General features: G+C 44.7%; 1 protein-coding gene and 1 pseudogene across 1 annotated transcript; one reads left to right on the forward strand and one right to left on the reverse strand.

The window, feature by feature from the left end:
* Positions 1-16,346, forward strand: part of LOC137519419 (transcription factor Sox-17-alpha-like) — a 60,419-nt pseudogene that overhangs the window by 9,413 nt on the left and 34,660 nt on the right.
* On the reverse strand, positions 1,476-4,437 carry LOC137517739 (transcription factor Sox-17-alpha-like). Its single transcript, XM_068234774.1, has 2 exons — positions 4,122-4,437; positions 1,476-2,511 (listed from the first exon to the last, which is right to left on the reverse strand). The coding sequence occupies exons 1-2, from the start codon at positions 4,435-4,437 to the stop codon at positions 1,673-1,675; spliced, it is 1,155 nt and encodes a 384-aa protein (XP_068090875.1). The 3' UTR covers positions 1,476-1,672.

The following is a 16,346-nucleotide window of genomic DNA, read 5'->3' on the forward strand; positions in this document are numbered from 1 at the left end:
CAAAATTAATGCTCATAATATTCAATAAGTTCCTCATTAAAAACAATGGGCCCTATACATTTTTTTTTCTCCTGTGTTTTCTCCTAAGTAATATTTTTACATTTTATCAATATAATGCCTTTTAAGTAACCAGCAAGCAAGAAAAGTTATTTTAAACAGAATATGAAAAATTAACAAGTGCATTGGTTTGGGCCCAATATGTTTTTATATTAATGTTTCTACTAAATATAATATATGAAAAAAAAAATACATTTCTTTAACTTCTTGTCGACCGCCTAACGCCGATTGGCATCAAGTCCTGGGGCTGTTTTGCAGGAGATTGCGCACATCTCCTGCTCAGGGGGGTGGAGCTCCGCCCCGCCTTCAGTCTCCGAGCGGCCATTGCCGCTCGGGAGACTGTAAAGAAGGCAAAACCGCCGTCTATTTACATGTACAGCGCTGCAATCAGCAGCAGGGCTGTACTGGGGACAGCCGTGTGACACGGCTGTCCCCTGGGGGACAAAAGAGCGATCGGCTCTCATAGGCAGAAGCTTATGACAGCCGATCGCAGTGATTGGCCGGCTGGGGGGGGGGGGAGGGAGGGATTTGAAAAAAAATATTTAAATAAATAGGAAAAAGAAAATAAAGACGTAAATATTTTTTTAAAAAAATAAACAACTTGGGAGCAATCAGACCCCACCAACAGAGAGGTCTGTTGGTGGGGGAAAGGGGGGGGGGGGGGGGGGGGGGGGGGAGAGTCACTCGTGTGCTGTGTTGTGTGGCCCTGCAGCTTGGCCTTAAAGCTGCAGTGGCCATTTTAGTGAAAATGTGCCTGGTCTTTAGGGGGGTTTACCACTGTGGTCCTCAAGTGGTTAAACGACCCGACTTAGTATTTGGAGTGGACTAACACATGCCCTCTACAGAGAACATGGCTGAGTGCAGAATAAACACCTTTGCACCCTAAAATAAAGCCACATGCATCACATCTTAAGCTGGCCACTAACGGTCCAATTTCTAGCAAAAAAATCGTTCGAGCGATCAGAAATTCTGATCGGATTGGTTGTAAATAATCTCCATTGGTGGACACAATCGATTATGAACGAGTGAAAAAAATGTTGCCCGAATGAATTTTCGTTGAACGAAAATTTGGATTTTCTTGGTGGTTGTGATAGATAGGAAGCAATGATTGGTTAGTTGATGGTGTAGTGAACGATTTTTCGTCCGATCAGAATTTCTGATCGCTCAAACGATTTTTCGCTAGAAATTGGACCGTTAGTGGCCAGCTTTAGAATAGGTAATTTTACTGTATAACTAATTACTTTAACAGTTTTAACTGCATTTATGCAGCCTTGGAAACTATTATGACAGCACAGAAAAAAGAAAAAATTACTCAAATGACCTCAAATTGATGCTTTTTATTGTAAAAATGCAAAAATAAGAACCCCATTCATGTTAATACAAATAATTGCTATATACAGAGAGTTCATGTACACAGACACTACATAAAGTGCATTACGTTCATTTTTAAAATTAAATGTAATATTTTTAGGATAATGTGGGAAAGAGCAGTTCATAAAAAATAATTTACATAAAATAGTCACTGTATATTATTTATGGCTCTTCCTGCACAGAAATAAGTCTGCAATGACTTGGAGAGTGTAGGATTCCCATGCGGAAGAACGCTATGACAGTCTCATACACTGGGATAGTAATAGACAGCAGTGCTGACATCAGACAGTACAGAGGATAGGAGATCCTTGTCAGCACTGAGCTGCTCCTGGCTACGACTGTCCATTGCCACCATGTAACCCAGATACTGATCGAATTCATCCTTGTCCACCTCAGATAAGTCAGCCTGTTGGAGGTCCTCTGCAGTCAATAACTGCTGGGGCTCTGGAAGAGGTGGGAGCTGCCCACTCTGGGCCACATGATTATCCACTCCAGCATTGGACATGCACACTTGGTTATAGGACATTTGTCTCGAGGCCTGGCATCCCATCATGCTTTGCACAGTGTATTGGCTCATTTGCTCAGTCCGTACCATCTGCCTGGAAAGCATGTTGGTTGAGCTCTGCTGGTGGTAAGGGTAGCTAGTATCATAGCTGCATGAAGGCAGCATCTGATATTCTTTCTGAGTAGGAAATGCAGAAGTAGCAGAGTTCTGTCCTGGCATAACCATAGAGCATGTCCCAGGAGTGGGGCGGCTGTAGTCATATGGGGCAGTCCTTGCCTGAGGATCCAAGCAGTGGCCGGACTGAGGCATCTGTGTGTGGAGCTGGTAGGGTGCCTCAGGATGGTGTACATTAAGGCTCTCCCCACACCTCCTCCTATCCATACTCAGGCCAGAGGGACCAGCCTGCTCTGGCATCTGCATCAAGCGTTTTTCAGCCTGCTTCATCTTTTTCTCTTGATTCCTCCTCCTGGGTGTGTATTTGTAGTCAGGATGGTCCTGCAGGTGCTTCTGTCGCAGCGTCTCTGCTTCCTGTATGAAGGGCTTCCTGTCAATATGGGTCATAGCCCTCCAAGACTTCCCTGCAAATTATAAGAGAAACAAAACCTTTAGTATAAAGTGTGGCAAACAACATCAAATTAATGCGTAGTAACATGAAGTACTTTGCTGCACTCCAACTACTACAGTACTAACAGTACTCCCAACTACTACAGTACAGGCTAACAAGCTCAGTCTAGTGTAAAAGATAACCATAAACTGCTTTTCCACGATAGAGGCCATGCAATTTTATTTTACTTCCAACGGGGTACTAGTTAATAAAGCGTCCCTGAATGGGGAAGCATATGGAGGCCGACCTATTTCTTTTTCAAACCATACACATTGCCTGGCTGTCCTGCTAATCATCTGCCTCTAAACTTTTAGCCACCCTGAACAATCAGGTGTTTCTGACTAGATAAGCCTCATGCACGTTTCAGGTGTGTGATCCAGACACTACTACAGCCAATAATCAGCAGGACAGCCAGGCAACTAGCATTGTTTATAAGGAAATTAATATGGCAGCCACCATATCCCTCTCATTTCTGATTTCCAACACTATATAATGAACTATACTGCAGCGCGTAAACAAATATGAATGTGTAGTAAGTAAATCATTAGACTAAATAAATGCTAATAAAATAAGTAAATTTGGCCCATACGAAAAAACAAACTAATGAAAATAATCCTGGATCCTAATAAAATCAGATAAAACAGAGTTGCTCAATAAAGTATTAAAACCAAAATATTTTAAACACAGTTTGCTTATTTTGTAGTTGTAGATCGTGCAACAAAAGGATACAATGTTTACATTACAATAATAGCTTGAAGGCCAAGGTCACACTTATGGTGTCCATGCATGGTACAATTTTTTTCATCCAATCTTACCGTTTCTATGGGGTATAAGGGTAAATTAGACTGAATAGACTGAAAATATAATTTAGGCAGTTCCCTTATATTACATAGAAATAGTAAGATTGGATGTAAATAGTAAATGATGGATTTTTTTTACCATGTATGGCCACCATTAGCAGAATTGCATGCGTTTTCACACATAGCATATAGTGGAAAAGTCATGCGATTCTGCCAAGTGTGACCCTGGCCTTAAAATACAAATAAAAATACTGAAAAAACTGGAGCTCAAACTAAACTGACTTAATTGGTTATAAAATCATTGTATTTACCATTTTCTAAATACTATAGAGTGCAAAGTAATAGATTACGTTTACAGCTTTGATTTAGACAGCATACTGTAGTGTATTATGTATCATTCACACAATAGGCAATCATGCAAAACAGTGTCATAAATCAATGTTAGCGAAGTAAAATAAAAATAGGATAACAACTGCTCAATATATAGAACTACTAGAGCACCACAATGTGGTACATTTAATTATAGATTACAAATCAATTTTGATAACTTACTATTTTAGGAAGAAATAATGGCAGAAACACCAGCAAGCAGATATCATACAGTATTAGTAACTACTATTGCATGATTGCTAAAAAAAAAAACAGATTCCATACTCTGAGATTAAAGTGTGTGAAGTAAGTGTTAAGACTGATCTATAAAAGACCAGGGGAGGCCGAGTCCTCTCTGTACACCCCCCACTACCACCCCTTCTGAGCTCCCCAATCATCCACCAATGTTCCTTACCTAGCATCTTGCTGAGCTCTGCATTGTGCAGGTCGGGGTGCTGCTGGGCCAGTCTCCTGCGCTCATCTTTAGCCCACACCATGAAAGCGTTCATAGGCCGACGGACCCGATCCTTAGCTTTGCTCTTTGTGTTGCCCGAACCCGAGGCGTTGCCAGATCCTGAAGTACCGGGTCTTGATTCAGATTTTGCTTTGGCTTCTGTCATGGTAGGCGTGCTTTCAGTCCACTGGAACTGGCTCGGCCTGGGCTTCACTGACTCTGAGTGCTTTCCCTTGACCTGGTCTTCACTGGAGTATCCACCATCAGGGCTGCTCATGTCTGGATTGGAGGTCAGAGCACAGCTGTGGACAGGTCACTCTGAGGTCTGCTGACATGTGTTTACCACCATAAACAGATCAGCCTTTATACAGTACACATCAGCACTGCCAACCAATCCTGTCAAGGGGGCTGGGGATGGGAGGAGATATTTACAAAGGTGTGAAAGGTTTATAATCTGTATTGGTTTCCTTTAGTAAAATGTAACCACTCCCCCTCTGCAGTGCAAGAGTGGTCTCTAATCTATATGATACACATAAGTCTGTGATGTTGTCTGCCTGTGTACATGATGAGATAACTGCAGTGTCAACACAGACAGGTTAAAATAGAAAATAAAAATATAACCTAACTTGTTTCCCAGGTAGATTCCATTAATCCTGTTGATGGAACATAATTTAAATGCATTGCTGTCTTGTCCTAGGAATACACCATGAGGTTTTTTCAGCAGATAGATGGCACACTAGTTAATTTCCGAAAGGTCTAATCTGATTTTGATCGTTTTCCTGATCAATTTTCTCATAGAAGTCAATGGAAATTGATCAGGAAATAGATCAGCCAGTAAATCTGCCGAAAAAAAACTCATTGTGTATTCCCAACATGAGAGGGTGCCTTTCTAAGGGCTGGTGCACACCAAAACCCGCTAGCAGATCCGCAAAATGCTAGCAGATTTTTAAACGCTTTTTTTTATTTTTATGAGGCGTTTTGCTAGCGTTTTGCGGATTGCTGCTGCGGTTTTCAGTATAGTAGATTTCATATATTGTTACAGTAAAGCTGTTACTGAACAGCTTCTGTAACAAAAACGCCTGCAAAACCGCTCTGAAGTGCCGTTTTTCAGAGCGGTTTGCGTTTTTCCTATACTTAACATTGAGGCAGAAACGCATCCGAAATCCAAAAAATGCCTCACCCAGGCATTTTTCGTTTCTGCAAAACGCCTGCCGCTCTGGTGTGCACCACCCCATTGAGATACATTGACCAAGCAGATCCGCAGCCGCAAGCGGATCTGAAAACGCCCAAAAAGCCGCTCGGTGTGCACCAGCCCTAATACAGGATGCTCTCTTCTTTTCATGTTTAATAATTATTTTTTTCATGAGTATCCTCAACTCTAAAAACAGCCATATGTCTATTGATTTTTAGGCCTGATCGACCATCCGATTTGAGAATTTTATGAAATTGGATGACAATCAGTGCCGCAACAAGCATGCCCAATCGACCGAATGTGTTGATCAAGCAAGTTAGAAAATCGGTATATTGCTTGCAACAACGGAATGCAATGGAACCCCTGGCCGCTGGCATTCAGTGCCCATGCATTAAAATCTCTGTGTTTAAAGGGATACTGTAGGGGGGTCGGGGGAAAATGAGCTGAACTTACCCGGGGCTTCTAATGGTCCCCCGCAGACATCCTGTGTTGGCGCAGCCACTCACCGATGCTCTGGCCCCGCCTCCAGCTCACTTCTGGAATTTCTGACTTTAAAGTCAGAAAACCACTGCGCCTGCACGCCCGTGTCCTCGCTCCCGCTGATGACACCAGGAGTGTACTGCGCAGACACAGACCATACTGGGCCTGCGCTGTGCGCTCTTGATGACATCAGCGGGATCGAAGACACGGCAACGCAGGCGCAGTGGTTTTCAGACTTTAAGGCTTCTTGCACACCAAGACGTTGCATTAGGTGGCACGTTAAGGTCGCATAACGTGCACCTAACACAACGTATGGTGCTGCAAGAGCCGACGGTAGAGTGAGCCGCGTTAGGCGGCTCGAGTCCTATAATGTCTCCCAGAGTGGCGCTGATTGGCCAGCGGGACCACGTGATGCGGAGCGAGACACTCCGCATCACGTGGTCCCGCCGGCCAATCAGCGCCCGCCAGTGCAGTGAATATTAAGTAGCCATGTGCGCGGCTACTGTAGCTGGCTCTCCCCGCCTCCTCCGCCCCCCACTGCGCATGTGCAAACAGTCTAACGCGGCTATAGCCGCTTCAACGCCGTAGCATGCTGCACTTTGCACAGAACGTGCAGCGTTACATGTAACGCAACGTGGGCTGTGTGAACAGCCCACTTGTGTTACATTGCTGTGCGTTGGGGGAGCGTTACAGGCGCACTAACGTGCGCTTGTAACGTCTTGGTGTGCAAGCAGCCTAAAGTCTGAAATTCCAGAAGTGAACCGGAGGCGGGGCCGGAGCATCGGTGAGTGGCTGCGCCAACACAGGATGTCTGCGGGGGACCGTTAGAAGCCCCGGGTAAGTTCAGCTCATTTTCCCCCGACCCCCCTACAGTATCCCTTTAAAAATCTCTAATTCTGACTCTGTGCAAATTCCGATTTCTGCCAATGCCAATTTTCTGATGAGTATTGGATTTTTGATTTTTCGCAATCAATAAATACAAAAAATGATAAAAACACAGAAATCAGAAAAACAGAATCTTGTGATTTGTCTAAAGCGACTGTCTCAAGCCCCCTGCACACTGCAATTCCGAATTTGCGATTCCAATTTTCCCTGGATGCTATCAAAGAGAAAAAACTCAGAAAAAAAAATGCAGCATGCAGTACCGATTAAAAAAATCGGAATCGCATGTGAAAATAGATAAAAAATTGGAATCGGAATCACATGTAGTGTGCAAGAGGCCTTAAAGGGAACCAGAGATCAAAAAATAAAGATTTTATACATACCTGGGGCTTCCTCCAGCCCCATACGCGCTGATCGATCCCACGCCGCCATCCTCCTCTGCCCGCAGCTACGAGACCCGGCTCCGCGCTGTTCCGGCAGTCGGAGCCAATCTATGCGTAAGGGAAGTGAGCTCTTTGCGTATCTCTGCAGCAGTGTATGGAGAGATACGTAGAGGGCGCACTTCTCCTGCGTAGCTGGCTCCGATGACGTCAGTGACGGGAGCCCGTTCTCGTAGTTGCGGACAGCGCTGTACGGCGGTGTCGGATCGATCAGCGCGTATGGGACTGGAGGAAGCCCCAGGTATGTATAGAATCTTTTTCATTTTTTCAGCAATGGGACTTCTCTGGTTCCCTTTAATCAGATTTTTGCTGAAAAATTCTGCATTCTGATTGGTCCAATGCTTCAGAGTTCTGTGATTGTGCTAAAATAACAGAGTTGCGGTGAACAGGATTTCCGCGGAATTCGATTTCTGTTTCCGGAAATTAGGGAAATTTTCAATTCCTCGGAATCCAATTGAGCACCCCTCATGGTATGATGATTGATTGATTTATCACTCAGGTCTGGAACCCACTACAAGTCGCAAATGGCAATCGCTAGCATTTTTTAGTTTGTTTTGTAAGCGATTTCATGAGCTTTTTCTGGTGATATTGGTAGCGATTTTATAAAGTGTAAGCTTTTTGTCAGAATAGTGACTTCAATGTGGATTTTTTTTTTACAGTTTGCAGTAATTTAAAATCACATACAAATCGCTATGTGTAGCGATTCATTAGCGAATGCTTATATACTTTATATTGGAACACAAACGCTCCCCAAAATGCTGCATGTCCTACAATTGCGGTTGTCCTGCAATTGCGATTTGGGTAACCGCAATCACTACTTGTCCCATCCATTTACATTTGCAGAGCGTTTAGGTACATTGCTAGCGATTTAGGGCCCTTTTCCACTGCCCTGTGCTTTGCAATCTGATTCCGATTGCTAATGGATCGCAAAACGCAGGGTACAGTAAAACTAATAGAAACGGCAGTGGCCATTTTCATTAGTGCAATCATATTGCGTCACAATTCTGGCCCGAAGGCAATTGTCGTCCTGTCGTGTTTTAGATGCGATTGAGCTCTACTTTACTGAGTATAGTAGCTAAATCAAATTGCATAGTAAAAATTTAGTTTGAAATGCAATTGTGAAAGTGATTACGTTTCATGGTGGAAAACAGCCCTTATGCTGGATACACACCATGCGTTTCCGCGTTCGATGCGTCCGTCGATACGCATCGATTCGATTATTTCCGACATGTCCGATTCAAGCTTCGATGGATCGTTAGGTCGATTTGCCATACTTTACATGGCAATCGACCTAAAAATCATCGAAATTCGTTCAGAAATGATCGAATCGACGCGTATCGACGGACGCATTCGACGCGGAAACTCATGGTGTGGATCCAGCATTAGGCTTTGTTCACATTATAAATCGCCAGCGCTATCGCAAGCGCTCAGCAATTTATAGAGCGATTTCCCCTGTGCTTTGCACTTAGAAAATCGCTTTTGTAAGCGCTTTTGCTGAGCGATTAGTTGATTCACTTCCTGACGTTAGTCAGGAAGTGAACTCTTTGACCCGGAAAAGAATAAATACAGTGTATGTAATCATAAACTCACTTGGGAAATCACAATTCAAAGTGCTTTTTCAAGGGCTTTTTCGATTTCCCTATACCTTGCATTGAGCAAAAACGCTCAGAAAATGATACATGTTGCGCATTTGCTATTTTAATAAAATCGAAACGCGCACATGCAAACACTCTCATAGGAAATCATTGCACAAGCTCTTTTAGGGCGATTTCTAAAATCGCCAGTGCTAAAAAAAAAAAAGCTCATAGTGTGAGCAAGCCCTTAAAGCATTATCTAAATGCTCAAAAAAGCGCTCTAGTGCATTCTAGCCCTCATTCATGATTTATCAGCAGTGCACCCCTAGCTGCTAACTATAGGTGGGCAGTCTGTACTAAGTGCATTGCAGCTAATTAATTAGCTCTAATAAGGTTAGCATATCATAAAAGCAGAGGGATAAGAGATAATATGTGCCTAGATGATATTATAATACAATGGGCTTCCTTCAGTCACACCCTTATCTTCACACTCCCCAGCCAGAACAGTACAAGGCTGGGCTATAAGCAGTCAGAGACCCCCCTGTCAGACAAAACACACTTCGTCATTAACGCAGACATGGGCTAGCAGACATATACATTTCATATTGTGCTGATCTGTGCAGTAGAAAACTGAAACCCCTTATTCCTAAGCTTCCTGAAACCAACTATAACCAACCAGACAGACACAGCCCCCCTCCTCACCTCTGCAACTCACAGCTCTGCCAGACATCAAAAAGATCTAATGTGTACATTGGGTCAAAGAAAAGAATAGTAGTGGCTGCTGATCAGCATCCTCACTTAGCATAAGTATCAACATAGGTTGGTAAAAGTTTTCAAAAACAAGTGCATAATTAGTGATCAGTGGCCCAGGTAATGAATAATATGGATAGATGAAAGATCCGCACTCACAAAGCCAGGCAGGTGTCAACTGAAACTGCCCAGTGCATACCAATAGAAAGTCGATGTATATTCCCTGTGCACCCCCAGAAGCTGTCCTTGCATCTGGAATACTGTAAATCTCATATTTCAAGGGACAGTGAGCAACTTTTAAACATGTAATTTGCACTTACCTGGGGCTTCCTCCAACCCTCTGTAGGCCCCGAGGTCCCCTGGCGTCCTCCTGGTTCCTCTCCTGGTCCAGCTGGGGGCTCCGCTAATCATAGACTTCGGCCTTAAGTCATCAGTATGCGTCCCCACCGCACACGCTACGCGCCATCACGCCAGCTGGCGTGAGAGTATTGTGCATGCGCGGTTCTCTAACTCTGAACCGTGCATGCGCAGGACTCACGCCAGCTAGCATGATGATGCATAACGTGCATGGTGGGGACGCATACCGATGACTTAAGGTCGAAGTTGACAATTGGAGCTGCTTGTGGTACCGGGAGAGGAGCCAGGAGGATGCCGGGGGACCTCGCGGCCTACGGTGGGCTGGAAGAAGCCCCAGGTAAGTGCAAATTGTGTTGTTAAAAGTTGCTCAGTGTCCCTTTAGGGTTTGTTCACACGTAGGCCTAGTGCACACCAGAGCGGTTTGGCTGCGGTTTGCGATCCGCTTGCGGGTGCGGATCCGCTTGGGTAATGTATTTAAATGGGCTGGTGCACACCAGAGCGGGAGGCGTTTTTCAGAAACGCTTACTCCCGGGCTGCTGCAGATTTTGGATTGCGGAGGCGTTTCTGCCTCAATGTTAAGTATAGGAAAAACGTAAACCGCTCTGAAAAACGGCACTTCAGAGCGGTTTGCCAGGCGTTTTTTGTTACAGTAGCTGTTCAGTAACAGCTTTACTGTAACAATACATGAAATCTACTACACCAAAAACGCTTCACAAAACCGCAAAATGCTAGGTGAAACCCTACAGAAAAAGAAGAAAAAGCGTTTCAAAATCTGCTAGCATTTTGCGGATCTGCTAGCGGTTTTTGGTGTGCACTAGGCCAAAGAGCATTTGCAGATTTGCTGGCGACTTTGAAAATCACCCTAAAAGCCCTTGTGCAATGATTTTCTATGAGAGTGTTCACATATGAGCGTTTCGATTGCGTGCTGTTCTCAAAAGCGCTGCCTGTACCATTTTCTGAGCGCTTTGGCTCAAAGGAAGGTATAGGGAAATCACTAAGCGCTTGAAAAAGCGCTTTGCATAGGGATTTCCTGAGCGCTTTTAAGAATAAATACATTGTATGCATTTTTTCCGGGTCAAAGAGTTCACTTCCTGACTGACGTGAAAATCTCAATCACTCATTGAAAGCGCTTAGAAAAGCGCTTACACAAAATCACTCAACACAGAAAACGCTGGGAATCGCTTGAAAAAAATTGCGCACAAAAGCGCTCAGCACTTGTGTTTGATTTATAATGTTAACAAAGCTTTAAAGGGTGTGTGTGTGTCTGTGTGTTCGTTTTCGGTCTCCCACAGATTCCGTTCTGGGAGATTATAAGCGAAATAAAGTTGAGTACTGTGTTAAACATGGTGAAACCTGGATACAAGATTTACTTTCTGACAACTCTCGATACATACAGTACAAACTTTTTTTGGTCATTTAAAACTACATAGCAAACTGTTAAGTTTATACAATACTATATTTAAATACAAATATGTAATAAGTCAGTACTGTATATTTTATGCATGAAGACAACTTTGTATCTCTGAACGAACACACACACACTTATATGTATTTATTTCTCATTTAAGAGTGTATATAAATATAACATCTAGTAACGTGTGTATATAATATAATATATAATGTACTTATGTATATATGTTACACGATGAGAAAAATTTATGTATACACGCATACGTCCAACAGATGAATGCTGCGTTACCGTCTCATACAGTAGGTACAGTAAAGATACAGGCAAGGAAAAGTATGCTTTCCTGTACCTGGTAACGTGTGCGCTTAGAGGTAACACACTGCAGCAGTGCGTTACCATAACACAACATGTTACAATGCGGCGCTAACGTTGCGCTGTGAACGTCCCATAGGCTAAGCATTGCAGTGTGGTAAGCAGCGTTATAAGACATAATGCAGCTCCGCAACATCCCACTGTGTACCTAGCCTTCATCTTGTAACTATATATATATTTATATACACATACACATACACATACACATGTTACTAGATTTTTTTAGGCTAAGTTCACAGTGGGATATTGTGTTGTGATGCAACAGTAACATCGCAATGCAAAATTACACCGCAACATAAAAGTCACTGCATTAACGTTGCATAAAGTAGGTACAGTGAAGCATACCGGCAATGAAAAGTATGCTTCCCTGTATCTGATAACGTGTGCGTTTAAAGATTACACACTTCAGCAGTGTGTTACCATAACGCAACATTAACATCGCACTGTGAACGTTGCATAGCCTTCACATTACAGTGTGGTAAACTGTGCATTATGATTTTATAATGTGGGACCATAATGTCCCACTGTGAACCTAGCCTTAATCGTAATGTGTGTATGTATAATTTTTTTCTCATCTTGTAGCGTGATGGGACAAACTACACATCCTGAAAACTATAAGGCTATGTCTCCACTTCCTGTTCTGCGAGTACGCAGACGAATCCCGGAAACCGCGGCATGCAAGGCTACGGGATTTGCGGCCACTTGCGCAAAAACTTGCTGCACTGTCGGCCGAATCCCTATAGCAAGCAATTTGGATGGCTGCTGCATTATCCCCTATGGCAGAGTATCCCCATGCGATTTGGCTGCAGGGAAACTCTGCAGATTCGGCCCGATTTCCGCACTAGTGGAAACGCGCCCTAAATGAGTTTTACTTCTGGAAGCACCGTATAATTTGTGTCATGTAAATCTATAATGGTGTATATTATATCTGCTCACATGGCAACCAGACCGTGCTTGGATCTCTGAAATTGGCTATATATTTATATTTTTATTTTAACATTTTTATTTTTTAGTATATATGTATCTGTGACATTGGATGTGACAGAGGGGGTGGACAGACAAGACAGATAGTATATTTGGTAGATACTTGAGATCACTAATTAGGTTAGTATCCAACATGGCTGCACATGTGTATAAGGTCTCTAGCACATCAGTTTTGATCAGTTTCAGTGTATTCACTGAAGTGTGAACTGTTTTGAGAAGTAAGTGTGCCACATTAGCATGACAAAGGCTGGGAGTTTCACTTGACACTCGCCTGGCTTCCACCCTTCCCCCATGACTATTAGGAATAATAATGGGCTCTAGTTTATATAGAATTTCTATGTACTATAAACAATGTTTTTTAAAATGCTGAGTGTAGATGGGAATAGCCCTCTTTTTTACTTTACATTTCTGAGCTGGGCAGCGGCGGGAACTGCTCAGTGTGTAGGTGTGGTGGGGGATGTGGGTTGATGGTGTATCTGAGGTCTCTCATGTGGCTGGCAATGGCATCACTGCTCTGTCTATACAGTACAAACATCACCCTCTCAGCAAATACAGTCACCTGACAAGTGTGGTGATAAAGCTGCCCAGGCACCCTTACATATCTCCTCCACATTGTATTTTTATGTCCCCTAAGCTCCTCTTATCTTCAGCTACTTTCCCTATTACTTTGATTATGACCTTGTTTCTTTAAAAAAAAATAAACAGATTAGCAGAATCAGCAAGTGACTAAACAGAATATGTTGCTACTAGCATTGCAAGCTCTCCAACTTGTATTGGTGCAAGGAGATGAGAGAAAAAAAAATTATAAGAGTAATGCTGGGCATACACGGCGAGGTGCGCTGTTATCAATCGAGACGCTGATGGCTCGATTGATAATATCCGACAGGTCCGATGACCTGCCGAATAGATTCCCTGCCGGCGGACAATAGCAGGGAATCTAGCGGCTGATAAGGAGCACCGGCAGGGACGAGCGGGGACGCGGCGGGAGTCGATCCAGCGGCTAATCGGCCGCCGGATCGACCCGTGTATGCCCAGCATAAAGGTGCCCATACATTAGAATGAATATGGGCAGATCCGACCAAGACACAAATTTATCTCTAATCGAATCTGCCCATACACTACAGGCCGATTCCCGTCCGATTGCAGCATGAAATCATCAGGGAATCGGCTGAGCGCCGCGTCCCCCTCGCCGCTGCCCCCAAAATGTATAAATGTATGTTGTGTAGTGCATTTATACATTACCTGTCCTGTAGCAGCTCGCCAGGTCCATTCGTCCATCTCGCCGGGTAACAGCCGCATACACCCTAGCGGCGCATACCGTCTGATGTCAGCTGCTATGCGCCTTCGTGACGTCAGACATAGCGCCACCGGCGTGTATGCGGAACCCGGCGAGATGGACGGAAACTGCATGGAGGCTGACTCCGGACAGGTAATGTATAAATGCACACACTACATACATTTATATATTACGGAGGCAGCAGCGGGGGTTTCGTCGTCTCGTCGCTCGTTCGCAATTCGGCCGCCGTACCGCCGCGCACCCGACCAACCAACCTCGGCCCGACATTTTCCAACATGCGCGATCGACTGTGTGGCGAATTTATGTCCCGAAATTGGTCGCTTTGTCGGTCGGGCATGCACTTGGCAGCACCAATTTTCATCCAATTCGATTATAATAATCGAATTGGATGGTTAATTGGTTGGTTGCCTAGTGTATGGCCCCTTAAAAATGACTAATAATAATTTGCTAATTACATACACTGCTTATTATTACTGTTCGTACAATGATGTGAGCGCACTATAACTTCCATGTATGGCCATGAGTAATATTACTGCAGTACTCATGTTAAGAGGGGGAGAGGGGTTAGCATGAGGCACCATGAGAGGGGTTAGTGTGAGGCACTAGGAGGGGGTTTAGTATTAGGCACTAGGAGAGGGGTTAGTGTTAGGCACTGGGAGAGGGGTTAGTGTGAGGCACTGGGAGAGGGGGTTAGTGTGATGCACTAGGAGGGGGGTTAGCGTGAGGCACTAGGAGAGGGGTTAGCGTGAGGCACTAGGAGAGGGGTTAGCGTGAGGCACTAGGAGAGGGGTTAGCGTGAGGCACTAGGAGAGGGGTTAGCGTGAGGCACTAGGAGAGGGGTTAGCGTGAGGCACTAGGAGAGGGGTTAGTGTGAGGCACTAGGAGGGGGGTTAGCGTTAGGCACTGGGAGAGGGGTTAGTGTGAGGCACTAGGAGGGGGGTTAGTATTAGGCACTAGGAGAGGGGTTAGTGTAAGGCACTGGGAGAGGGGTTAGTGTTAGGCACTGGGAGAGGGGTTAGTGTCAGGTACTAGGAGAGGGGTTAGTGTGAGGCACTAGGAGGGGGGTTAGTATTAGGCACTAGGAGAGGGGTTAGTGTGAGGCACTGGGAGAGGGGTTAGTGTGAGGCACTGGGAGAGGGGTTAGTGTGAGGCACTGGGAGAGGGGTTAGCGTGAGGCACTGGGAGAGGGGTTAGTATTAGGCACTAGGAGAGGGGTTAGTGTGAGGCACTAGGAGGGGGGTTAGTATTAGGCACTAGGAGGGGGGTTAGTATTAGGCACTAGGAGAGGGGTTAGTGTGAGGCACTGGAAGGGTTAAAGTGAGGCACTGGGAGAGGGGTTAGTGTTAGGCACTGGGAGAGGGGTTAGTGTTAGGCACTAGGAGGGGGGTTAGCGTGAGGCACGGGGAGAGGGGTTAGCGTGAGGCACGGGGAGAGGGGTTAGCGTGAGGCACTGGGAGAGGGGTTAGCGTTAGGCACTGGGAGAGGGGTTAGCATGAGGCACTGGGAGAGGGGTTAGTGTAAAGGCACTGGGAGAGGGGTTAGTGTAAAGGCACTGGGAGAGGGGTTAGTGTAAAGGCACTGGGAGAGGGGTTAGTGTAAAGGCACTAGGAGAGGGATTAGTATTAGGCACTACAATGGAAGGTTACCCCCTCTTTCCCACAGCACTGTTATGTAGGATCCCTCAATCAGTGCGCAATCCTTATGATAGGTATACACGATACAATTTTCTGTTAGATTTACCTGCCAGATCTATTTTTTTTCAACATGTCTGATCTTAGTCTTGGTTGATTTTCTGATCGATTTCTGTTCACTTTCCTGTAAATTGTTTGGAAAATTGATCGAAATTAAGTTTGGACATATTGTAAAATTTTGATCTGGCAGGTAAATCTAACAGAAAATTGTATTGTGTGTGCCTAGCTTTACGGGAGGTGCTGGGGATGTTAGCAGCCTCTCCAGGCCATTTGTGGCTGACCCCAGAGCCGGGACAAGGTCCTCCAGCACCCAAGGTTGAGACACCAAAGTGTGCCCCTCCATCCCTGCCACCCCAGCCATCACACACTGATTGCTATTACACTAAGAGGCGCCACAGGGCCCACAACCTCCCCAACACCTTAATATCTAGTTATCTGGCGTGCAGTCACTGCTATGTATCCCCTTTTCTTATTTCTTTCTGCTTCAAACATAATTAGGAATGACAGCTGAATGAATTCTGCGCCCCCTCCTACACTGCGCCCTGAGGCTGGAGCCTCTCCAGCCTATGCCTCGGCCCGGCCCTGGCTGACCCTAATAATATTAAGGCGCTAAAATTCATGTCAGGAGTTTGGACTTACATAGAAACCTGTTTAGCAGAGGGCTTTATAAAAAAATTTAAACTGAAAAGTAAAAATGCAGCTGAGGTCAGGTGACTTGGCAAAATAATTTCAAAAATAACGCCTGGAATAACTTGTGCA

This window comes from Hyperolius riggenbachi, chromosome 5 (assembly GCF_040937935.1).
Source record: "Hyperolius riggenbachi isolate aHypRig1 chromosome 5, aHypRig1.pri, whole genome shotgun sequence".
NCBI lineage: Eukaryota > Metazoa > Chordata > Amphibia > Anura > Hyperoliidae > Hyperolius > Hyperolius riggenbachi.